We start from the raw sequence: 25,013 nt of genomic DNA, 5'->3' as shown, positions 1-25,013 counted from the left end.
TATCCTTTATGCGTAAATGAGTGGAGATATTTTTTTGAATGTGTGGTTGCAACCAATGGACTGATATGTGTAACCCAATTTGTCATACTCGCCTTTTGTTTTTGTTACAAATAACATATTAAATCTTGAAATGTACAACAATAGATTTATTTTGTCATATATTCCTTGTCACAACAAGCTAGCTAGTTGCTCACATCAGATGCTTGTGCATTTCGTTTTCACAAGGGAACAGTCTATACGTGGCATTCTCACAAAAAAAAAGAAGTCTACCTATGGCATAATAATGACAACATAGCGCGCAACCGCAATGACGATATATATCTTGTATCATACAAGAAAAACCATACATGAATAGCTGAATCAAATGTGTAATCTACTGATTAAAAAATATATATGAATATTCCATCGCCAAAGGAAAACTTCCTGTAAATATGTGCTTCATGAAGAATTTATTCATCTTCGACAGGAATGGACCAATTAAAGTTGGTTAAATGTTAGTTTCTCTCTCCATCAATCGAATATGCAGGACCCCAAATCAAAGAGGAATAAATATCTTTGGTTCAAGGTCACCATCGTCACATTACGCGTGATATGCGATGTGAGGGAAGCTCTATCTAGCTAGCCTTTTGCATTGTTTTTTTTTTCGTCCAAACTGGCCGACACCTTCTCCTCGTGGTCCAATTGCATCACATCATGATTCTGCCTTTGCTCAAAGTTAATGCCAAAGGAGGAAAAGATCACCACACAGAGAGGTTGCTTAAGCCACAAACAATGAATCTGTTATGCATGTTGCGACAAAGCACTCCGATATTATTCTAAATATTAAACGGTAAACAATCAATCACCTTTTGTTTATAGTTCAAGACGTTTAGATGGTACTTAAACAGAGTTATTGAATGGTGTAAGTAATTTTGTACTCCCTCCGTTCACGAAAGAGTCAATTTCTAGAGCTGTCCTAGGTTAAGCTTTTTAAACTTTGATCAAATTTCTAAAAAAATGCTAAGATTTATAGTATCAAATTAGTATCATTAGATTTATCATAGAATATACTTTCATATGGTGCATATTTTATGTCATAGATATTTTTACTCTTTTCTATAAAGGTTAGTCAAACTTAAAAAAGTTTGACTGACACGAATTCTAGAAATTGATTCTTTCGTGGACGGAGGGAGTAGAATACACTAAAATATACTTTGAGCACACATGAGTCATTAATTTTCTCTTTGATACGTGTTTGAGTCATTAATTTTTGCTTTTGATACGTGTTTGTTGCTTCCACTGATCCACTCCCATGTATAAATTGTTTGTTTACCTTTTCCTGACTTATTTATGGAGCTGTCTTTGTTACTGATATTTTGAATGCTGATCTCGGAATATTCTATGGATTATCCATCTGCCGACACTGTACCTCATAGAGTCAGCCAATCACCGGCCAAGTGGCTAATTCACGAGGTCGGTCCGTCGGTGGGCCGTGCAGCTAGCCCACACAACCGTGGGGCCCACTACCCCTGCCCCCTGCCCTACGGTACCCGGTCCGGTGGACAATGAACGTAGACGCGTGGTGCATGTCAGAAGTCAGATTCATTCAGGTTTTCGTCTCTATTGGCCTTGTTTAGTTCACCAAAAAATCAAAAAAAATTAAGATTTTCCGTTGCATCAAATCTTGCTTCACATGTATAAAGCATTAAATATAGAAGAAAACAAAAACTAATTACACAGTTTGCCTGAAAATCGCGAGACGAATATTTTGACCCTAGTTAGTCTATGATTGGACAATATTTACTACAAACAAACAAAAGTGCTAAAGTAGTGAAATCAAAAACTTTCCACATCTAAGTTAACGCCCTCGTCACTATCGTGATCACGACATTTAGTGACTGTTTGGCAAGGTTCTTCCTTTATAGCTTGCTCCTCTAAAAAAAAGTCCTGATAAATGTTTTTATGAAAAAATTATTTTTTATTAAAAAAAGTATATAAGCCAGAGCTATTTTAGAGAAAATTAGAGAAACCCCTCCAGAGAAGCCGTGCTAAACATCTCTCATTGCTAAAAAGCAATTAAGGACTTATAATTTGATTCCGTGAGATAAGGATATATTGTGTTAACAATCTCTTCAAAACCCCCTCCTCTTACTAGAGGTGGCTAACTAGCTAAGCATCCCCGCCTAAAAACCTTATTCGCCCATCTCTAAACATATGTAATGTAATTATTTGTGCATGTTAATTATACGTATTATTGAAGGTACATTTTATCCTTCGAGTGACTTTTCCATTTCCTCTTTTTATTAATGTATCTAGTTTGTCCCATCTCAATTTTGTCAGCATTGTCGTCCTCCGTTCACCTCACTTTCAAGATTCAGCCTTGCTGGAGAAGCCCTTCCCTACAAGTGTCATGGTCCAACCTCAACCTCCATTCAGTGTATAATAGGCCCTCTTTATTTTGGTGTCGTCTGCTATTAACACCTCCAAAAGAAAGTGTTTAGAAGGCCGTTCCATTTCAGCGTCATCTGTGTTCACACATTTTCATATTTTTGAATTCCAAAAAATAAATTTACCTCAAAATTAACTCTCTCTCTCTCTCTCTATATATATATATATATATATATATCTTTCGGATAGGCTCTGAAAGGAGAAGAGAAGCTGAAATGCCAACGGACCTCTGTCTATTCTCTAATTCACCCGATCCGATAGTACCCGTTTTTGGAACGTCCAGTGCCAAAGTCACTGAATGGGTAAGTCACCAATCCAATCCCTTTGACAAATCGGGTGTCATATTAGATATCATATTCTATATATATAGAAATATCATAGAATAGACATATAGAATTTTTGGTTGGAAAATTCGAATGAATCATTGAGTGAAAAAGGAGCAAAGAATGACAAAAGATGAGACTCTACTAGTCTTCACTCTTGTGGTTTCCTCGGTTTCTATTTTCTTATTCGGGATCTTGCTTTTCAGGGTTCTCATCTCTGCAACTCGCGATTTTCGCGAGAGAACCAAATCCAAGTTGGTGAAGATCATGATTTGGGCTGGCATAGTAGTTATTACCTTTATATATATATATATATATATATATATATATATATATATATATATATATATATATATATATATATATATATATATATATATATATATATATATATATATATATAGAGAGAGAGAGAGAGAGAGAGAGAGAGAGAGAGAGAGAGCGCGCGCTAAAATGATCTATATTTTAGAACGGATGTAGTATCGTCCTACTTACTCAAAATTAGGACATCCAAATAGGCTCCTCAGGTCATTCTTTAGTGGAGAATTTCGTCGTGGTGTTGCTTTAAAAAAACAAAGCAGAATGCATCGAGATATGGATGAAACCATCACTCGCGATGCATGGTTTAATTATTCTAGGCAACTTGTGTAAGTAATTGAGTCAAAGAGAGTTTTATCCGCATGAAAATTATTTCTTCTCGTTCTTCTTAAAACTATTATCACGTCATTTAAAATGTTTATGTGAGAGCCTAGTTAAACACAAATAAAGCTTCCACTGAGACTTAGTGAAACAAAGAATAGTCAATACTTCAATAAAAAGGGGTACCATCAATCACCCGAATTATCTAGTCCACGAATCATTTTTTATTCGTTTGATTGTTTTGCCTTGTCTTTAGTGCACTGGTGTTGGTTTGTTTACTGCGGTCTGGTACAATCAATAGACAACAGGTAGGGCAAAGCGACGCACTCAGAATTGATTTGCTTTCATCTAAATGACGAATGTAATACTATTTAGGTAATTGTACATGGATTGTTTGTTAATTAAATGTAATTATACAGGAACATAATGACACATTATTCGTTTGCTGTACCCTCTAGTATAGTACAGGGGTGGCTGAAAAAATCGCCGTCCAAAAATTACGCACCTTTGTACGTACGCGTTAATAACGCGTATAAAGTATGCATGACTTGTCCTAGCTAGACCAATGCATGAATCGTAGTGGCCACAAGATATAAATCAGAGAAGTACTATATACACAAGTGCCTTGTGCATGCATACCTTAATTATGACACATTGACACGTGTACGTATTTCCGCATCACAATAATATATCCATGTCAACAGTTAATTAATAATAACCACGTCATCTCCACCGTCCATGCCACCACAGTCCACTTGCCGGCTCCGATCCATCCATCCATCCGACTATAAAAGCCGAGCAAGTGCCAAGGCACCAACCACTCATATCCAATTGTCACTCGCTCGATCTGTTTCCTCCAGCAAATTAAAGGTCACATCTCGATCACTATCCACTACTGCACACAGCACACATGGCGGAGGAGAAGCACCACCACCACCACCTGTTCCACCACAAGAAGGACGAGGAGCAGCTGGAGCAGCCCGTCGCCGGCGGCGGGTACGGGTACGGCGAGGCCGCCGAGTACACGGAGACCACGGTGACGGAGGTGGTGTCCACCGGCGGCGAGGACGAGTACGACACGTACAAGAAGGAGGAGAAGGAGCACAAGCACAAGCAGCACCTCGGCGAGGCCGGCGCCATCGCCGCCGGCGCCTTCGCACTCGTACGTCGTCGTCGTTGTCGTCGTCCGACGATTATTGTTAATTATTATCATATTTTATTACCTATATATATATATATATATATATATATATATATATGGATTGAACGAACGAGCTGATGATGATCTCGTACAACATATGCATGCATGTTACAGTACGAGAAGCACGAGGCGAAGAAGGACCCGGAGCACGCGCACCGGCACAAGATCGAGGAGGAGATCGCGGCGGCGGCGGCCGTGGGATCCGGCGGCTTCGCCTTCCACGAGCACCACGAGAAGAAGAAGGACCACAAGGAGGCCGAGGAGGCCGCCGGCGAGAAGAAGCACCACTTCTTCGGCTGATTTCATTTCTCCCGGCCCATCAATCGTATACGTCCCGTCGACGACGTACGTGTGCGTGCACGTACGGCCACATGTATGTATATGTATGTTGTACACGTATATGTATCTACGCGTGCGTGTGAGAGTGAGATCGAGAGACTGAGAGGTGGGCCCGCTCGACGTACATGTATATGCGTTCTGGATGAATAAGCGGTTACTATATGTAACCTGTCGTGTATACGTGTGTGTATATGTACCTGTGTATGATTGTGATATATGATGACTGAAAAATGCGTACAGCTCTGATTTTGCTTATGTGTTTACGTGTGTCCAACAGTTTTGGTGCCCATTTATTTCATTGGACTACTTGCTAGTAGTACTAGCCTAATCTTGCGCCAGTGGTATAAGAATTACTGAATTACTACTTTAAGGTGTGTGTGTTCAGCGGGTAGATAGAGATAACACGTCTGTTTTTTTTACACGCAATATTAATTTTGTCCTAAGTTAAATATTTTCATCTGCTTAGGCCTTTTTTAGTTTACGAAAAGAAAAGTTTTTTAAGCACTATAGCACATTTGTAACTATAGCAATTAGTGTCCAATCATGAGCTAATTAGGCTCAAAAAAATTTGTCTCGCAAAATAAATGCAAACTATACAATTAGTTATTTTTTTATCTATATTTAATATTTTATGTATGTGTCTAAGCATTCGATGAAATGGAGAAAAAAGTTTTTGGCTGGGAACTAAACAAAGCCTTACAAAAAATTTACACGTTGTAACTATCAACTTTAGAAAATTTATACATTTGTACAACATATTAAAGTACTGCGGCTAAAAAGCTAGCTACACTACAAGATCAAAGAACGCCTTTCTAAACTGCAAAAAAAAAATACCGTTCTAAAATCAGTACAAAAATTACATACTCACAAGTTGAAAAAAGGGACTACATACTCACATTTTTATCATTAACTTAAAAATCATACTACCATATAATTCTACAATTAGATCCAGGGACTAGAATAGAAAACGCAAGGCCAAGGGATAATGACATCTAATATTGAATTTTCAAGTATACTTGTTGGCATATAGTCGCCTTGTTTAGTTGCCAAAAAAATTTGCAAATTTTTTTAATTCCCCGTCATATCGAATCTTACGGCACATGCATGAAGCATTAAATGTAGATAAAAGAAATAACTAATTGCACAGTTTGCTTGTAATTTGCGAGACGAATCTTTTGAGCCTAGTTAGTCCATGATTGGATAATATTTGTTAAGTACAAACGAAAATGCTACAGTACTCATTTTTCAAAATCTTTTGGAACTAAACAAGGCCTAAGCTAGGATAAATTACGAGAGCGACAGCTCCTTCCCCCTCCTCATCAAATTATGCGATAGTAAATTAATTCCTCCTATCGCAAACACATATGGCCATCCAAATTTGAGCTAGGTCAAAATTTCAAGCTTTAACTATTAGCTATTAAATTATATATTTTTATATATATTCACAATATAATTATTGTGAATAATACTTTTGTAATATATATTTCTTCTAACTTAAGATAGCATGAATGTGGCTTAGTTGGTTAGTTTTATTATGGTAGAATCTAGCCACCTAAATTCAAGTCCTCGGCTATTTTATGATGAAATTACTCTTCTTATATAGGAAAACCATAAAGTGGTTTGAGTTCTCAACTTTGTAAGGTTGCTTGTATTTTCTAGATTTACTTAGTTGTTTATGAGCGTTCTTGTAGGTGCTCCGAAGGGTTGGGTTTACATGTGTTCACTTACCGTCACTACTGGAAACTCAAAATTTCCCGTCGGTAAAAAACCGACACAAAAATGTCAAAAACCGACATAAAATATAGGAAACAAGTTTCTGTCGCCGACAGGACTAGCTCGACATGGAAAACCAATTATCCTGTCGGTATGTGTATTTTTCTGTCGGTTTTATTATATTTATGTTGGTGGAGCGTTGACAGGCAAACTGAAAGAAATGACAATGAAGATGTTATTACGTGAGAACTTTCAGTCTACATGCCTACAGTTCTCAAATAATTTACCGTGTGATATACACCTAGACCTAGTCTAATCATAAAAGCTTTCATAGCTCAGTTGGTTAGAGCACCCGTTTAGTAAGCGGGAGGTCTTGAGTTCAACTCTCAATGAAAGCATTTTTGTTTTTTTTCAATTTTCTCTTTTTTGTTTGCCCTTTTCTGTTTTTTTTCAGTTTTCCTTTTTTTGTTTGCCCTTAGTTTTCTTGCAACTTTTCTGTTTTTTTTCATTTTCCTTTTGTGTTTGCTCTTAGCTTTCTTTATTCCCTCTTTTAAACTAAAACAACCTTCAAATGATTTATTGTTCTAGAAGGCACCTTTGCACCTTTTCTGTTTTCTTTTCATTTTTAAATTTTTTTTTGCCCTTAATTGTATTTATTCCATTTTTTAAACTTAAACAACCTTCAAATGGTTTATTGTTCTTTTTGTTCATCCTTAATTTGTCTTTTTTAAAACTGAAACAACCTTTAAATGGTTTATTGTTCTTTTTGTTCATCCTTAATTTGTCTTTTTTACTTTAACCTTCAACGGTAGTTTGACCTTAGTTTTGTTTTTTACTTTAACCTAGAAGCCTAGAACTAACAAAAAATGAATTGAACTAAAACTCAGCAAAAGAGAAAGCTGAGATACTAAAACCCGTGCAGACAAACTTCTTCGGCCTTTTCTTTTTACAAAAATCAATAGAAACGTAGACAGTAACATACATTCACTCCTATAAACGAAAATACTCACACTTATCCTTATGAACATTTTCCAATGACTAAACTAGATTGCAAATTCCAAGGTTGAAGGGACAAAAGTGTAAGTGGTTAGATTTAGGCAAAGGATTTGTTTTCAACTATCATTAGATTATTAATCAAGCCTCTTATGAATCAAACATAACTAGATAATTAATTATTCAGCTTCATCACCTTTTTAAGATAATGAAAATATTTATTCCATTTTCATTTACTTTTCCTCCCACTGCTACAAAGATACACATATGACCTAACGGCATATGGCCTATCTCCTTCAAAAGATTAAAAAATAGGAGTAACCTATATAGCAATCGTAAATTCATAACTAGTTTATCCTGCTGAAGGAGTCTAGTACTGACCCTTTAGCAGCAGCAGCAAATGATGAAGGAGCTACTGGGCCAAACGATGAAGGAGCCCATTTCGGTTGGGATTAATCAGTTGTCAATACCAAAAATGAGTTTCTAGGCTGAGACTACTCTGGCTCTCGCAGTCTCGCCGCGTCATCATCTCACGAGTGTACACCAACAACGGATTCTGTTTTACTCCACACTCAGAAGCAACAGACTGAACAAGAAGAAAACTAGTGCACGTAAGTAACTTCACCATGAACTTCTGAAACCCAAGTAAAACCTCAGGCTTCTATTAGGCCTTGCTAACAATAACATGAGTTTTGGTGAAGGATGTGCTGAGACAATGTGACCCTTCATCTCCCATGCTATTCACGCATCTTAGACGCCATGCATGGATTATACTTAATGCATTAATCAACACAGCAAGCGAACTGGGGTGTTTGGATCCAGGGACTAAAGTTTAGGACGTGTTAGGAGGTGTCACATCGGGTGTTCAAATACTTATTAGAAGGACTAAACATGAGCAAATAATAAAACTAATTGCAAAAGTCGTGGCTATCTCGTGAGACGAATTTATTAAGCCTAATTAATTCATCATCAGCACATGTTTACTGTAGCACCACATTGTAAAATCATAGATTAATTAGGCTTAATAGATTCGTCTCGCAAATTATTTTTAATCTCTACAGTTAGTTTGTAATTAGTCTATGTTTAATACTCCAAATTAGTGTCCAAACATCCGATGCGGACCCTTCTTCCAAGAGGTCATAGATGATGTACTCCCTCTGATGAGGACATCGTAACGCTGGATACGTTGTCACCATCGTCTTTTCCAAGTTGCAATTCATCTCCAACTCAGCTACCATATCACTCTCGGATTCAGCAAACACGTCGTCAGTGTTTTGATCATAACTTCTTCATACGACATCGAAACGGAGTGATCTTGGATTCGTTGGAAAGGGACAACGACGCCGTCGTTTTGGATCTAGTCCCAGCTCCAGATCTTTCGTGGATTAATCGTTATGTCCACGACAAGGTGCTGCATCACCTATTTTGGGCCAACTTGATCATGTATCGAATTCGGGCCTTAAGCCCATGTTGTGGGCGCCTCCCCCTGGTTGCAACCCTAGGTCGCTTCTCCTTTATATTCCACGCAGCCGCCGCTGTTTAGACTTGGGTTTTGTTTAGAGTTTAGTTTTCCATCGAGAAACTGAATCGTTCATTGTAACTTTGGTGACAAATCTTTTTACAGAGATCCAGGGCCCCCGTTCTTGATCTTCTCCACTGTGTCGATTAGTCTTTTGGAACCGAGTTCTTGAACCCTCATTTGAATATTCGCGTCATTCATATCTGCAATTTCAGGTTTCGTGTTTATACTTTCTTGCTTGTGTTCTTCGATTCGCTTGCAGGAACAGCCTTCTTGGCGAGGTCAATCAAGTTGTGCTTGGTTGATAACCAACGGAGCAGTGGTGTAACGGTTGCAGGGTTCGAATCGTGCTGATTTGAAGCCGGATCGCCAACGTCGAGTTCTCCACAATCGAATTTACCAATTACCTCTCGGAAGATCGGGCCTGACCCTCATCACCCTCTATCCCAAATTATGTCATTCCAACATATTTTGAGAGTAAAAATATCTCAAGTTTAACCAAAACTATAGAAAAAATTACAAAAAATTATGACATTACATAGGTAGCTATAAGAATATAATTGATGGAGAATCTAATGATACTAATTTGATATCACAAATGTTACTATTTTATTATATAAATTTAGTCAAATTTAAGTTGTTTTGATTCTCCAAAAAAGTTGGAATGACTTGTAATCCAAGACGGAGGGAGTAGTTCTCTTTTTTGGCTTTGTATATGACGCATATGGATATGATCTAGGGAATTCTCCATATGCTCCAAATCATGTCATTTTGGCTTCTCTAAATATGTAGCTTTTTCTATGCTCCTAGATATACGCTATGCCTAAGATGTACATAACGAAACTAGCTAGAAAAGCCAACACTACTACAGAACAGGCCTTTGGTCACTTGTCCAAAATGAACAATAATCTCGGCCAAAACAGTGTCCGGGACAAAAACATATTTAGTCCCGGTTGGTGAGACCAACCGGGACTAAAAGTCCCCTGCCCAACGGCTATTCTGTCAGACATCTGCAGAGGAGACTTTTAGTCCCGGTTGGTCTCACCAACCGGGACAAAAGCCTAGCCTTTAGTCCCGGTTGGTGATACCAACCGGGATTAAAAGCTGTTGTCCCGGTCCGTCCCACCGGCCGGGACTAGTGTTTGAATGTAGACCCGGTTTTTAAAAGGAACCGGGACTAAATGTCCCTCCCCATATTTGAACTCTTCTTCCCGTGGCCGAGCCCATCGATCTTCACTCTTTTGCTCTGTTCTTCATTTGGAGTTGCTTGTTCTTGCTCTCATCTCCGGCTATTGATTCATTTCATCGTTTCTACACCGTCATCGACTTGTTAAGAGGTCACTAGCTTCATCTTCTCAACATTTAGAAGCGGCATATGTCAAGAAGGACCAATTGATAGCGGGGGCACCAATTGAAAATGCTCCACAAATTGATCATTGGCAGAAGGAATATACATATGGCAAGAGTTTATACAACCCTGCGGCCCTCAGCAAGCTTGGAACGCAAATGTACATGCTAAACAAATGGTACATGGAAGCGTGTGTCAGAAAAGCAGATGACTATATTTGTGTCCGAATTAGAAACTATCATTACTTCCGTGGTGATGATATTATTTATGTTCAATTTAATGAGCTACACCAACTATGCCACATGGACGCTCTTGACAAATCTCTAATGAGTTGCTTCTGTCTGTAAGTGATTCTTCCTTTCAATAATGTCTCTGTAACTTATCATGTATATATATAATTAATTACAGAAACCCGCTATACATATGCAGAAACATGATGAGGGACCTCAGAGTTAGAAATGACAAGGAGATTGGATTTGTGGATCCAAATGTTGTATTCAAAGACCACAAGACCCCGTATGTTTTATGGAGAACTCAAACGGAGAGAAATCTACGGAGGTTCTTGATCAACCAAAAAAATAAAAGATATATACTCTTTCCCTACAACTTTAAGTAAGTGTCGTTATCGTGTGTACATTCTATTTAACTAATTAATCAGATCAATATGAAGATATATACTAATTTTGCCTACATATGCACACAAATGCAGCTTTCATTGGATACTAATTGTCATTGATCTCTGGCAATGTCAATTGGTAATCTATGACTCATTGAGAAAACCACAGGATGATTACCAAGAAATGATAGATATTATCCAAGGGTAACTCCGATCTCTATATATTAAATTCTGCTCTTTTAACTTGGTAATTGATAATTAATAATGATCGTTTTATTGCTAGGGTTTGGGCTGGGTTCGTGCAGAAACACCGTCCAGAGTTGAATGCAGCACTTTCAAAGCCCATCTTACTTCAGTGGGTTCTACGGCAGACACCGGGCAACAATTTGTGTGGCTACTATGTGTGCGAGTTTATGACGGTGTATGCCAAAAGAACTAATCTTGAGCACCTAAAAGTACGTAACATGTATATATAATAAGTTTATTTTATTTATTTGTTACTATTTAATAAATCCTATTCATACCTCTAACTTTTTTCTTTAATGTTTATTAAAGGAGATGTGGCTGAAGGAGTAGGTGTTGGATGCGGTGCGCCTAAAAGGAATTCAGGAGACAATCGCAGGATTTCTTAACGACCAAGTCCTGGATTCCGGCGGCGAGTGCTACTTCAACCCTCAGGAACAGATGAAACCAAATAACGATGATCATTTGTACGATGCTTGAGTGGTGGAGATAAATTGTGTTGTAAATACTTTGTCCGTGAAGCATATGTGTAAATATTTTATTATGGACCTATAGATACATATTATTTATATATATATATATAGTGTTTTATAGTATATTTATATGTAATCCTTTAAATTATATAAATTATAGATGCGCGTTCCATAAACTACCAGCAAACAATACGCATTCGAAAATAACAATAACATAATTGTAAACCCTAAATGGAAAACCAAATGAAAAGAAAAAGAAAAAAGAAAAAAGTCTTTAGTCCCGGTTGGTAGCAACAACCGGGACTAAAAGTGGAGGCCAGGTGGCACACCCTGGCGCACCTTTTAGTCCCGGTTGCTGTTACCAACCGGGACTAAAGGTGGACCTTTAGTCCCGGTCCAGGGAACCGGGACTAAAGGTGGGACATTTAGTCCCGAAACCTTAGCCACGGTTCCGTAACCGGGACTAAAGGCACTTACGGCCCGGGGCTAAAGCCCCTTCCCTGTACTAGTGCAAAATAACTTGTAGAGCGAGTATCTAATTAGGGGGTTTCATTGCTTGATATGCATGATTCGTGTTGTGCTTTAGCTACCACTGCTGACTCATGGGATCCAGGTTGTGAATGACCACTTTGGAGCATTTAGCAACCCTATAATAAAGGTCCCGTTTGGTTACATGGACTAAAGTTTAGTCTCTACTATATCGAATATTTGGACACATACATAAAATATTAAATATAGACTATTGACAAAACTAAAAACACAGATTGAGACTAATTTACGAGACAAAATTTTTAAATATAATTAGTCCATAATTAATGATAGATTAATCCATGATTGATATAGTAAAAATATGCTAATGATGGATTAATTAGGTTTAATAAATTTATCTCACGGATTACTAATGAAATCTGTAATTTATTTTTTATTAGTATCAAACATCCCATAAGCTACCCTATGTGACATATGATGTGACACCTATTAAACTTTGGTCCCTATGTCCAAACACCACCTAAGTAAGTTGAAGAGTAAAGGACGATTGACATATATATATATATATATAGATGTTTTGTGAATTAATTAACCCCATTCAAATATTAAGAACAAAAATGTTTACCAAATAAGATGCTTTGGCCAATTCATTAACCCAATTTGAATTCGAAGAACAAATTTCTTTACAAAAAAATAACAAGAGCTTTCATAGCTCAGTTGGTTAGAGCACCCGTTTAGTAAGCGGGAGGTCTTGAGTTCAAATCTCAATGAAAGCAGTCTTTTTGTTTGTTGTAATTTTTTAAACCAATTGCACTTTTCTTAAATTTTTTCATAAAAATGGTACACCCTTTGGGATTTTTCTCAAAAGCAACTTCACTTTCTTCATTTTTGTTTCTAAAAAATGGTACACTCTTTGGATTGCACTTTTCTTCATTTTTTTCATAAAAAATGGTACACCCTTTGGGATTTTTTTTTCAAAAGCAATTGCACTTTCTTCGTTTTTGTTTCTAAAAAATGGTACACCCTTTGGATTGCACTTTTCTTTCAAAAGCAATTGCATTTTTCTTCATTCTTTTTTCTAAAAACTGGTACACCCTTTGGGAAATAGTAGGTTGCAGGCACAATTTTCCTTTCTAAAAAAGGTACACCCTTTGGGAAATAAGTTGTAGATATAATTTCCCTTTCTAAAAAACGGTACACCTTTTGGGAAATATGTTGCAGATACAATTTCTCTTTCTAAAAACCGGTACACCCTTTGGAAATAGGTTGCAGGTACAATTTCCGTTTTTCTAATTTTTAAGAAACTAAACTTGAAATGATACCAATGATTTGAACGACTCAACCTTGCAAAATTTGTTAAATAAAGCTACCGACTGCTTTCTGCAGACTCTTTTCAACTTTGAAATTTGAATGAATGAGTACACGCTTTGGAAAATTAGTTGTACAGTTTCTCGGTTTTTATAAAAGAAATTAAAGTTGAATAATGCCAATAATTTGAACGAGTCGCTTTGCAAAATTTATTAAATAAAGCTACCGATCCCTTTCCACAGACTGTTTCCGTCTCTTGTAAAGGCAAAATGCAAAAAAGTTGGAGATGATGGTACAAAGGACGCAGTCTGACTTGCATGCCAATGCACATCCAGTACATGTTCCATCTGAAACCAAATAGACACAACTTGGCACGTCAAATTGATTGGCATTTTCATTGCAGCAGATATTGCAAAATTACATTTCATTTCACATATCCTGCAGTGTCAAAATTTCGAGACTCTACAACCTCGATTTCCTTTTTTGGCAGCTGTGTAGTAGTAGTCTAAACACAACACAATCTTCACTTGTTTACGACTCCATGACTACATACAATTGCTCCCCCATTGCCAGCCTCTAAACGCCCTCGAACCTTTGCTTCTCTTGCCAGTTGGAAGACTACCACATTTGGAAGTTGTGTTGGTGTGCAAATGATACAAGTCTTCCTTGTGCATCGGCTTGTTCGGTCAGATCTTCAGTTGTACCCGTGTTCTTTTACTGAAGCTTTGGTGCCTTGACAAGATACACACCCCTCACTAAACCTTTACCAACGTCTCCAACCTCCTTAAGGATAGATGTGGGCTCTGGCTCAGTTTCATCAGCCTCCTCTCTGCCACGCTTCTGTGACATGTAAAAAATTCATACAACTTAAAATACATCTGCACTTGTGCTACGCCCAAGAAAAAAAAAAGAGTTCTGCATGACAGAGTGCTTATTGGGAAAACCGATAAAAATATTGCTTGTCGCAAGTCTGTGTAGTGTTTAGTGTAAAAGGGATCTTTTCTTTCTGAGCAGATACAAAGGAAAAAAAATGTTCTATGGCCCAAGCTGTCACTAATACCTTTGGGTTCTCCCAAGTAAGTCCCACAGCGTCTCCTCCAATTGAACCATACCACAACTTGAAAGTCTTGGAGAATTCACACTGTAAATAGAAGGTGTCAAATTTTAATCCAAATGGATGAACATATTTTCAAGAGATCAAGAGCAACACTTTTACCTTCAAGTCTCGCAAGAAGTATGTAGTTGGGTCAAAGTTCACCAAAAGCTTATCTCTTGCGTCATGAAAACCTTTCACTGCCCCTTTGTTGAGTGGCATATAGGGGCAGAAATCTTTACTTGGTTTGCCCCAGACCACCAACTTACCTGTAAGGTTGTTACAGTAGAACAAAAAAATATGAAGAATTGAAGGTAGGCTATTGTATCACAAGATTAATTGAGTTATGGTCAGCAAGAAATCCCAACTAATTTCTGTTAATTGTAGAGGTGAAGTTGATTATGCTTTACAGCTTTAGTATTTTGTGGTACATTTTTGCTGAAAGAATACTTCTGTAACAACATCAGGGAATTAGGAAGCAACTGTAGTTGATGTAAAGCGGAACTGACCTTCTGGAGTTTCGGCAGGAAAAAGTACATGATGGGGACAACAAAGCTTCTCTTGATGGAGGAGAATAACAGCATCATAATTGCTCATAGGTGTTCGGAACAGGCACTATAGCATGCAAAGATTCATACTGAGTATGAAAAAAAGACACTAAAATAAGATAAAGCCAATGAAGTAGTGGATGAACAAAATTACCTCCCATGTATATTCTCCAGATTGACCATGAAGTATAAGATTTGTTAAAAGCTGTGCACTGCTTTTAGCATAAGCAGCCATCCGTTTAAGGACCTACGTTTATAATGAACAGAAAGAATAAATAACTCCATCTATAAAACAATATAATAAGCAAGGCAAGGTTCCAAAAGGCGCTAGGACACTGCCTAGCGCCTAAGGTGCCTAAGTGGAGATTAAACGCAATAGTGTATGTGTCTTTTCTTTTATTCTGCTGGGATGTAAATAAGTGCATCACTACATATTCATCCCATCCTTGATACAACCTAAGGCCCAGCAGGACAGCAGTACTATCTCCTTGGCCAGAAAACACTGTGGCCCAAGCCCATTCTATTCACAGCCTTATCCACAACCCTATTCAGCCACAGCCCCCTGTTTCCTTCCCAAAGCCACACGCCTGCGCCTCTTTCCTCTTCCCAGCACTGCACACTCCCCCACACCACCAGCCTCACTTCGCACGCTGTGAGGCCTTGGGTCGCCAGCCTCAGGTGGCCCAGGCCTTGCTAGAGCACGCGCCAGGGAGGGAGCATGTGGGGTGGCAGGGCAGCACTATGCCAGCAGCAACTTGAGGAGCTCCAGCTCACACACTCCTGTCTGCTTGTGCTGCCGCACTCTCCTGCCGCTCCCGATTTTCCCTGACTATGTGCTACTTACCTCCTGGCCTGTGTTGGGCGCCTATGGCGAGTGCTTAATTGTGTTTTTGAACACTAATGATAGGCTAATATACATGCTATTCATGGTTAAAGTCTAAACATGAGTCTAACCATATCATATTGCAAGACAAATCCAATATTACAAACTGGGAAAAATGTGTCATATATGCATCATAAATGGAAATAGATTGCATTTTCGACATTTCTACTTCACTACCAAAGCCTTGATGCACACTTGTTCAACAGCAAGAGTCATTTTCAGCTGTAAAATAATAAAACACATACCGACTTGCTTGGTGACTGTTTTGTCCATGCTTCAGATGCTTTATCATATGACGTAGCGAGAAACATTGCAGGCTCTATATCATGAGGGCTTTGTTCATAAGATTTTCTGCTCAGCATAAAGTTATCCTGTAGTTGTATGAATCAAATATGTTAAGAGTTATAGAGCTAACTAAAAAATGAGAGAGAGAGGAAGAGAGAGAACTGACATTGATTTCCTTCTCATCCTTCAGGTTGAAGTCATTATTTATGTCAATAACCATGGGTGAAAAGGTCCAGTCAAAACTTGATAACAACCGCAAAAACCTGTGATTTTTTTAGTGATTCGTCAGAGGACTTTGACACCTTTCATCGGTCATGATTATTAGGACTGGTAAAAGGTATAACCAACTAGGAAAGTAGGATGGATGGATGGATGGAGAGTGGCACAGAAACCTAATAAAGTGACTAATAACCTTATGAGCCTTATAAAATGGTATGTTTAGGTATAAGAAACTAGATGTAATGGCTTGATTATTATTAGGAAAGGATCCATTAGGATTACTGATGTATCCTTTCCTAATGTAAGTGATCCTAATGGATCCTTTACTAATAATTATCTAATAGTAATTGTAACTTATAATCAGCAACATATCATTTTTGTTTTCCTTTAATAACATACTATCACATTTGCTATAACGCGTATCAAGAAACCAAAATGGATTCCCTCTATGTGAAAACATTCACTCCTCTATACACTGAACATTGGGATACACAAGATACTATAATACAAGGGATGGTCAGACCACATGGCTCAAGTAGTATTATGGTATTGAAAAGCGAAATTAGAACATGATATAGGGATAGGGACGAAATAGTACTGGTGGGAGACTAGACTCATTCTTATCCAGAACAATGAAACAAGGCATCCTTAAAACAGTGGATCCTGGGCCCTCCCAAATCCTTAACTCTGATAATCATTCCTAATTAAATATGACCTTAAATATTCATAATTCCCTTTCTGGCTGAAATCCATTACCACATCCTCCTGGCTCAGACTCCAGCTGCTATGCATCTCTTCCACATGTCCAATTAACTACTCCCTCCGTTCAAAATTATAAGACGTTTTGGCTTTTCTATAGATACATTGCTTTTACTACGTATCTAGACAGTGTATATCTAAATGCATAGCAAAAGTTATGTATCTTGAAAGCCAAGACGTCTTATAATTTGGAATTTGGAATGGAGGGAGTAGATTAGAATATGCAACTTGAGAAATGGGTTTTGGAAGGGGGAAATTGTGGCTTTCACAGGATGGCTAAGAGATCTTCAACAAAACTGTTCTCAATTTTCAGAACTAACTGAACTTTTTTTTCAGCAGTCAAGAAATAACAAAGATAGCTGGTTGGAATGTAGCATTAGGCATCTGTCTATGACATAACAGAAAAATTGAAGCTGATAAAACGAGCAACAATACAGATGGTAAACCAGAGGCTGATGAAAGTTTCCAGAAGTTTACCTGAGAAACCCAGCAACCCGAGAAGAAGGGGCATGGAACGGGAATGGCTTCAAAAATATGTACGCAACTACCAACTCAACTGCCTCCTCTGAGATAAATGAAGAAAATAGATGTGCAGAAATCCATCTTTTTGCTAGCCTTTGAAACAGAAAACAAATGCAAAGCTTCATAAGCATGCTTCATAGTTTAAGATATGGGGTGTTTAAATAACATTCAGAACCTTGGCAGTTACCTAACTACTGGTCCATACATCTGGTAACGGCCATGCAGACCATTAATCATACTAGAGTGTTGGCTCCGCTGAAAAAGCATCTTATCTTCTGATAGAGCACTTTGTGTCTTGTCATCTCCAACTGCCAGATAATAATGAAATAAAGTTATGGAAATCTGCGATCTTTCTACAGTAATCAATTAGCAAATAAAGGAAATTATTTGAATGTAATAAAAGACTAACCTGGCTTTTGCAGCGCTAAACCTCTTTCATGAAATATTTTGAGTAAAAATGAATATCCAGATGTAAGGACATTCACCTCATCTTCACTGGCTGAAACAAACATTCCTCGATCCTCCAAGCTGAAATTAAAAACAATGTGGCAGTGGAACAGAAAGCGAATCAAGCAAACAATTTTTTCCTTAGATGCTATTACATACCTTTCACCAATTTTTAAAAGAAATGCAGCCTTTGTCTTCTCCATGGCCACAGGATCCAAGGGCCAGTTACCAGATCCCTCTAGCTATTATTAAAATAGTGAAGGGGAGAAATTTGTGAACAAAGCAAGTCCCAAAATGAAGGCCAGCTCTATCAGATAAACATCATGTCTCATGACATGCAAGATTCTGAGCAAATCAGCACCATATATGAAATTATATAGGCTTCTATTATTTTCTTGCCAGTAAGGAGGTAAAGGAAGAAGTAACAACTAATGTGTGTGCTACCCCCCCACCCCTATTGTAGGAAAAGTCTGCAAAGCCCAAAGTTCTAGAATAGAAAATGGAATGAAGGGGTGTGATATACTAGCTCCCATAGAGGGATAATAAGAAATTAATATCATTCTATTGTGATACAGCACAACTAAAGAAAGGTCATACCTGAATCATAACTTCTAAAGATCTTATGCAAGTTGTTGCGAATTTCGGTAGCCTCTGAGAATTCCTTCCATATGCTAGTGGATGAGGTTCAGGAGGAAACACAGAAGTGTGCCTAAAAGCTGGTGTAAGAAAAGAAAAAACGAAAGGAAATGTCACATACAATGAGAGAAATGTGAAAACAAGATCATGCATAAACCATAGTTCTTAAGGCGTAAAGGCGAGGCATGACAATGCGCCGCCACCTGGACGCCTAGGCGCCCGCCTAGGCGAGCATTTTGCAAGGCGCTGGGGGATCGCCTGGACGCCTAGGCATCGCCTAGGTGACACCTTAAGAACTATGGCATAAACCATACAGAATACAAAAAGATACTGTGTCAAACCTGAGTCTAGGGGTTGCACGGTAGATATTTTAAGAGGAATATCATCTAAGATACGTAACTGCTTAGAAATAGTATCAAAAGCTTCAAGCAAAGCTCCAGAAGACGAGACCGGATCTGCATAATTAGAAATAAGCTTAAAACCAAGGATATGTAAACTGTAAAGCAACACATAGAAAAATTTGGAACTTACCTTGGCCATCAACTAAGAGGCAAAAGTCCAGCTGATCAACAACATGAATCAAATCATCCTTCTGCAGTGACAGATGTTTCATAAGCACATAATCAGCTATCCTTTTAATAATTGTGTGCTTCTCCCAAGATTGGCATTCCCAAACTGCAGTTAAGCAAGTAGGATCCATTAAGAATAAAATGCAACAGCTATCCGAGTAGCACACTTTTTAGATAATGAAGTAAAATAAAATGCATCAGTTACCTGTGCTTTCAGCAATATTTCCATCCTTGAATCTTCTAAGCTCAGCTTTCTCTCCCCAAAATTTCCTAAATTTAATAGCCTGTGATTTAATAATGCATATCAGTGTGTTAGATCGCAATAGTGGCACTGGCAGTTCATTGTTCCGTAATCTAGAAAAGGAAAAATACCTCAACGCGGTTCTCAGGGTTTGGACCAATATCAACAAGGCGAAAACTCTTTTCCAATGAGCTAACCATCATACCAACGAGAAGCGGACTGCTGCCAAATTCTGAGAAACCCTACAAAATTGTGCTTGTCACTGGACTGAAATGCAGGAAAGTGATCGATAATACTAATGGTCACACTACATACTTCCACTATTTTCCATTCAGAAGGTGTGCTTCTCCACAGGACTCGGATCATCTTTGTTCTATCTGTAAGTCCTCGTTGCAGCAAAGACTGAACATCTTTCTCAAGAATTCTCCAAGACTCGTCATCCACACAATAGTTTAACTCAGTAACCTTAGAGTTCCCTTTCAAGTTTATCCTGACAGAAAGAAATACAAGTGAAAACTTGATCAGCTGATGGAGAAGTCTTTAATCTGGGATGAATGTTTTCAGGTCATCCGATTAATCGCGATTAGTCATCCTGGTCGGTCCCAAGTGTTTGATTAGGAGGTCCGACTCGACCAGCTCGACCAGAAAGCTAGTCGTCTGATTAGTCGACCAGGACATGGACGACCAGTTTGGTTACTCTGTTTTTGGGCCTGTTTAACCAGGACATGGACTTTGGTTATGTAATATGCTGGCTGTGTGGCTGCTATGGTCTGCTAAATGTTAGTTATTTGCTATTGCAGCAGTGCTGCTGTTAAGGTGTGTCAAGATCAAGACTGCATTAGTGTTGCTGCTTGCCAATTATGGTATTCCAGGCTTTCAGCAGCAAGTCAGCAAAGAAATGGAGTTTGGGACATGAATATGGACCTCTGGACAGTGCAGAAAAGAGAGGAAAACAACTTCCACAAATAAGTCACCAGCTAAACACTAATGCAGTCTTGATGCTTCCTTTATTGTGTATAATATAGTATATATAGAGAGGTACATATATAGGTATATGTCCTGATATACATGGACGACTAGATGGACGACCAGGGTCGATTAATCGACCTGGTCGACGATTAATCACGATTAATCATCTGGTCGGTCCCAGGTCGGCTAGGTTCAACCAGCTGAACTGAAAACATTGGATACTGGAATGCAAAATTGGCTCAATGACACTAGCAATATGTGCAGATTGGAAATAATATGGAAAGAGGCTGACAAGTTGGGCCAGAGCCACATTAAGTAGGAGAGAAAATTTTATTTGGGTGGGTGCATGGATTGTTTATATGGACATCTGAAATAGATAACACTGCCGTACACAAGTACACAACATAATGGCAGATGCAGAATGTAACTACACAACATAATGGCAGATGCAGTATGTAACTAGATAGTCTCAAACTGAGGATGTGCTGCACTGTTCACTCAAATAACGGTTCCAGTAAGTCCATAATACATGTACCAATGTGATGCATCATAATTCAGCTTCAGCGTACCTCAAGCATGAGTCAAACTTAGCACAAAAGTCAACTTTGGTCATAAAAAGCTCTTCAAGTCCACCATCTCTGCATTTATCAAGGCAACTAAGCGCGCAAGCTGCCTCATCTTGAAGCTGAACAAGGAAAAGGCAGAGGCCACAAGAGTTGAACTCAAAGAAATTTGAAAGCTTCACTGATGTGGAGAGCATTACTCTGAATCTCAAGAAATTAAAAACATCAAACTAGATATCTACCAGTGATTGCTGGATTATACAGCAAGGTTATACATTTGAGTAGTTATACATGAGATATGAATAAAGGTAAAAGGAAGCTGAATGAAAAAGGGTTTGGTGGATATAGACTAGTTTAATAATGGTACATACCTCTAAAAAAGCCGATTTCGTCATCCGAAACGCCAAATTTACGTGGCCAGATATATCAAATACGGTAACATCAAATGTCTTCAGGCAAGTGGCAATGTCCTGAAACATTTCACTTCTGATCAGAACTGAACATCAATGGGTTACTCAACGTTATTGCACTAGTCAATAGCACTCTGTGCCAAGGTTCAGGTATTTTTATTGCTATAATCTCCAGGAATCCATGGTGAAATATGACCAGGCTAGATATGCGTAGCAATTTGTCATACTCATACTGTATTACCATGTTCACACTATAAGGCAAAGGACTTATCTTTAGACATTATGATTTTGTATGGAAAATACTACTCCATTTACTCTACATATACAGGTACAGATAGAAATCTAGTTTGATGGCTCCCAACAATGGACTTTATGCAGAAGGTTGACAAACCTCTTTGGTGATTGTACGCTTCTTCATTGATTGAATCACCAATCCCTTTGCCCACACCTTGGAAGTTGCTACAAGAATACAGATATGCTTCAACTGAGTAAAGATGGTCAAATATCCATAGAAAAACAACTTTTTGTTGCTTGGATGTACCCAAAAAATTCATCAATACACGAAAAATTTGTCTTGTGGTCATTGATCTAGTAATCATGCTTCCTCCAGAGTCCACAGTAAGAAACACAAGGATGGCAGAAATTAAGTATCCATTGAGACAATCATGTGTGTATATTGAAGTTCTTTGACGTGCCCAAACCTACATTTCCATTAAACATTAGGCTGCTTTAAAGGGGAGGAGAACACATGTACAAGCATAAACCAACAATAGATTAGGATGAAATATACCTTTACCAACACCAAGGCCTCCTGCAAAGCTTTCCAGTTAGCAAAGGTGCTACTAATAAAGTCTGCATTTTCCTCCAAAAACATATCTTCCAATATGCTACAATTGTACTTTGGTGTGGGTAGGTTTACACCATCTGAAATGCAAATCCAATCAGCAAAGTTTTAAAGAAAAAACTTACAACTATGCTAAAGGCCAAAACTATGGTACAATGACACTAGTTTCAAAGAACAAGAACATATGTAAAGCAGTCAGATCACCTTTTGTATATGCCCGGACATTGTTTCTCGTTGATACATTCAACTTTGAAACGTTGAACAAAGAATCCGCAGTTGGGATTATTCTTACATAGAATCCAGGAAGGTCTGCAATTTCGATTGCTGCACCAATGGAAGTTAAAAAAAAAATAAGAAGGGAGCAAAATGACGAAAATGCCACTTGCAGGAGTATCTGCTTCGAGTGCACCAATGATGTGAAAAAAAGGGAAGGTCGGTAGAAGAACAACCTGGATATACATGAAGCACAGGCTTTCGAGCCTCATCTTGGAGGGTAGACCATGAAACTTTGTGGATTAATTTAGAGCACCTCAAGTTTTTCTCGACAACACAGAGGTAAAGACACCTCTTTGCATGGTACCGGTGATTCAGGAAATCCTTCTCGTGGAAGCATTCCTGTGGATGCATACAAAACAAATCACATGACAATCCAAAACCAAAATTTTATTTAATCACTTCCAAAAGTAGCAACTAGGTCTTGCTTGATTCAAGTCAGCATGCAAAACAAAAGCATGAGAAGGGTCATCTTTGTAATTGTAGTAAGCTCATTTTCCATTAAAATACCCAGACACTTATGAATTTGAAACGGTGCATTCCATTTTAGGCATCTTCACAACCCTAACACGCTAATTCTTTTTCAAATGACAGACATTGGTGAAATTTCAATCTTTGTTGCAAATGCAATAGGATCTTTTTATGCTTTCTTTTGTTCAGGAACTGTCTTTGTAAGCTGGTCACCACAGCAGTTGTACCAAACTAGTTGCTGAGAAAACTCTTTTCGGGGAAAAAAAAAGATTGACAAAAGGAGGTTACTCTGACTGGAGCATCACTTATTCTACTTATATCTTTCCAACCAACGAAATTTTGTTGAGAAGACTTGATTGAACAATTTAGCATAGCTCAGCAGTTCTATGTCAGTCAAATAAAGCTAAATGTTTGTGAAGAAGGAAAACTAATGGCACCCAGAGCAAACATAAAGAAAATCCATAGTTCCCAGCAACACCTTCCTTTCAGCTTATTTGAGTATAAGAAGTACAATCAAATATAAGCACTTCAATAGCTGAGATTTGTTTGCCACCAGGAACATTGTAGCAAAGCAAAAATAAACATGAAAACAGGCTTCCAATCTAATGAACTAGACAGAAAACAGACTTTTCAATGAACAAGCTGTGCATTGAACAATAACTGAACAAACTTTTTACCAAACAAGCATACATTGTTATAAGCTGGCATCCTGCAAGAATACATTGTTATAAGCTGGCATCCTGAACAAGGTATAAACATAACAGAAACTACTGTTTGCTGATTTGTTGCGAGAGAAAAACACTACTGAATGGCTGGCCGGCAGATTTGGCTGATAAACTCAAACAAACAGGGCTTAGAAAATTTGAAGGTAAAATGGGCATCACCCAGCTGCCAGAGACAGAACCAGGCCAATGAGTCGCATGAAAATAAACAGTTCATCTGTTCACGGTGACACAAAACAAGTTGTTGGAGTGAATCAAACAGGTGAATTCGAAGAACCCGGCATACCTTTGGCAAGCGCACGAGAAGGTCAGCAGCGACGTCTGGCCTCGCGACCGCGCCAGCCGCGTGGCTCCCGGCCAGCCGCACCACCTCCGGCGGCCGGAAGGTGAACGAGAGCTTCTCGGCTCCCAGCCCCAGGTCCCTCACGAACCCGCGCGCGGCATCCGGCGTCGCTTGCTGCTGCGGCACCCTCTTGACGAGCTCCGCGACGGCGTCAACGGCCTCGGCGGCGGCGCGCATGGCCGCCGCGCTCGGCCGAGCTTGCTCCACGAGCGCGGAGAGCTTGCGGTCGACGGAGTACTCGGAGGCGGCGGAGGTGGTGGCCATGGTGGCTTACTGGCTTCGGTGCTCGCCGGCGGCGGGAAGGCGAGCGCGGCTACGGGGTTTAGGGTTTAGCCACACGCTTGTGTGGAATGAGAAAGACCATAGTTTTTTCCTTAGTAGGCTGCATATAGGGCCCAAAAAAGGCCCATGAATGGAGCATGTGAGGTCCGACCTGGTACGGTCGGGCCGTCCGGCCCAACAACAGGAACTGGGGCCTGCTTCCCTGCGGCCCAACAGCAAACTCCCAATTGGGCCGCTGTTTGCTGTTGGGCTGGCTAGGGCTGCTGTGTGCAAGCGCGAACACCTCTGATCGCTTGCTCATTC

The 25,013-nt window shown here is 38.9% G+C and overlaps 2 protein-coding genes and 2 non-coding genes across 4 annotated transcripts; 3 read left to right on the top strand and 1 right to left on the bottom strand.

Annotated features, from left to right (window-relative positions):
* On the top strand, positions 4,197-5,184 carry LOC110429605 (abscisic stress-ripening protein 1-like). The gene is made up of 2 exons (XM_021445782.1): positions 4,197-4,551; positions 4,705-5,184. The coding sequence occupies exons 1-2, from the start codon at positions 4,300-4,302 to the stop codon at positions 4,888-4,890; spliced, it is 438 nt and encodes a 145-aa protein (XP_021301457.1). The 5' UTR covers positions 4,197-4,299; the 3' UTR covers positions 4,891-5,184.
* On the top strand, positions 6,967-7,040 carry TRNAT-AGU. The gene has a single exon. It is a non-coding gene; the product is annotated as a tRNA-Thr (tRNA).
* On the top strand, positions 13,026-13,099 carry TRNAT-AGU. The gene has a single exon. It is a non-coding gene; the product is annotated as a tRNA-Thr (tRNA).
* Positions 14,013-24,772, bottom strand: LOC8073495 (nucleolar protein 6). The gene is made up of 25 exons (XM_021446402.1): positions 24,372-24,772; positions 23,069-23,234; positions 22,824-22,943; positions 22,566-22,699; positions 22,317-22,476; positions 22,167-22,234; positions 21,737-21,835; positions 21,372-21,487; positions 20,149-20,323; positions 19,965-20,075; positions 19,798-19,876; positions 19,555-19,698; positions 19,365-19,478; positions 18,985-19,103; positions 18,547-18,629; positions 18,350-18,468; positions 18,128-18,248; positions 17,896-18,033; positions 16,607-16,703; positions 16,401-16,526; positions 15,427-15,519; positions 15,234-15,339; positions 14,848-14,993; positions 14,692-14,772; positions 14,013-14,471 (listed from the first exon to the last, which is right to left on the bottom strand). Exons 1-25 carry the CDS (start codon positions 24,690-24,692, stop codon positions 14,346-14,348), a joined length of 3,162 nt encoding a protein of 1,053 aa, XP_021302077.1. The 5' UTR covers positions 24,693-24,772; the 3' UTR covers positions 14,013-14,345.

The sequence above is a fragment of the Sorghum bicolor genome, chromosome 8, assembly GCF_000003195.3.
Source record: "Sorghum bicolor cultivar BTx623 chromosome 8, Sorghum_bicolor_NCBIv3, whole genome shotgun sequence".
In the NCBI taxonomy this organism is placed as follows: Eukaryota; Viridiplantae; Streptophyta; class Magnoliopsida; order Poales; family Poaceae; genus Sorghum; species Sorghum bicolor.
The sequence above is the reverse complement of the archived record's forward strand: the minus strand, read 5'-3'. Positions and strand labels throughout refer to the sequence as shown.

What these genes read in the sequence shown, in the direction of transcription:
- LOC110429605 (XM_021445782.1), top strand. Translation starts at nt 4,300, where the DNA reads ATGGCGGAGGAGAAGCACCACCACCACCACCTGTTCCACCACAAGAAG. An exon ending in CCGCCGGCGCCTTCGCACTC is followed by an intron (nt 4,552 to 4,704) that starts GTACGTCGTCGT and finishes TGCATGTTACAG; the next exon opens with TACGAGAAGCACGAGGCGAA.
- LOC8073495 (XM_021446402.1), bottom strand. Translation starts at nt 24,692, where the DNA reads ATGGCCACCACCTCCGCCGCCTCCGAGTACTCCGTCGACCGCAAGCTC. An exon ending in CTGAATGGAAAATAGTGGAA is followed by an intron (nt 20,076 to 20,148) that starts GTATGTAGTGTG and finishes ACAATTTTGTAG; the next exon opens with GGTTTCTCAGAATTTGGCAG. An exon ending in TCCTGCCGAAACTCCAGAAG is followed by an intron (nt 14,994 to 15,233) that starts GTCAGTTCCGCT and finishes ACAACCTTACAG; the next exon opens with GTAAGTTGGTGGTCTGGGGC.